Consider the following 833-nt stretch of genomic DNA (forward strand, 5'->3'; position numbering starts at 1 on the left):
CTTCCCAGAGCTGATCCAGGAAATAAACACACACAATAATCTAATTCTATCCAAAACTACTCAGGGAGCAGGAAAATCTTATGAAGCTTTTAGCTATTCATTTTCAACACTGAAAATATTTGAAATAATTAAGTATTGGATTTTTCCTGTTAAGATGCTTAGAATGTTTAATATGTAGAATCTGTTAAATTTGTTTACTGCTTCAAACACTTGTTAAGCAAACATATTTTTCACCAGATTCAAAAAACAATAAAGAAGACAGCCCGACGGGAACAACTAATGAGAGAAGAAGCTGAACAAAAACATTTAAAGACAGTACTTGAATTGCAGTATATTTTGGACAAATTGGGTGATGATGAAGTGCGCAGTGACCTAAAACAAGGAACAAATGGGGTATCTATATTAACAGAAGCAGAACTATCCACACTTGACGAGTTTTACAAGCTGGTTGAACCCGAACGTGATATGAACATAAGGTATATGATTGAGTATAAAGCCAAAATAATTCAGAATCGTAATTGTAATCTAATTACTTTTTTTGCAACATGAAACTTTTGAGGTAACATTCCGTTTCTGTTAATTTCTTTGTTGAAGGTTGAATGAACAATATGAACAGGCATCCATTCATTTGTGGGATCTGTTGGAAGGGAAGGAAAAACCTGTATGCGGGACAACATGCAAGTATTTTTATTCTTATGATTTTCAAATGATAACATTTAGAATATTTAGGTTGATTCTTTATAATTTGCAGTACCTGTGGTTTTATGGTAATACCAAAAAAGGAGACATAACACTGCAAATTCTCATACAATACCCTTAATTTTATATGCTAG

General features: G+C 32.5%; 1 protein-coding gene across 1 annotated transcript; it reads left to right on the top strand.

The window, feature by feature from the left end:
• Positions 1-237: 237 nt before the first annotated feature.
• On the top strand, positions 238-820 carry LOC107302295 (caprin-1-like; the record flags this gene model as incomplete). Its single annotated transcript, XM_015831393.1, has 2 exons — positions 238-476; positions 595-820. Coding segments are annotated over 2 exons (465 nt in total), but the record flags the coding sequence as incomplete, so codon positions are not given.
• Positions 821-833: the final 13 nt, after the last annotated feature.

Source organism: Protobothrops mucrosquamatus, unplaced genomic scaffold, assembly GCF_001527695.2.
Source record: "Protobothrops mucrosquamatus isolate PMUCROS unplaced genomic scaffold, P.Mucros_1.0 scaffold44634, whole genome shotgun sequence".
Classification (NCBI taxonomy): Eukaryota; Metazoa; Chordata; class Lepidosauria; order Squamata; family Viperidae; genus Protobothrops; species Protobothrops mucrosquamatus.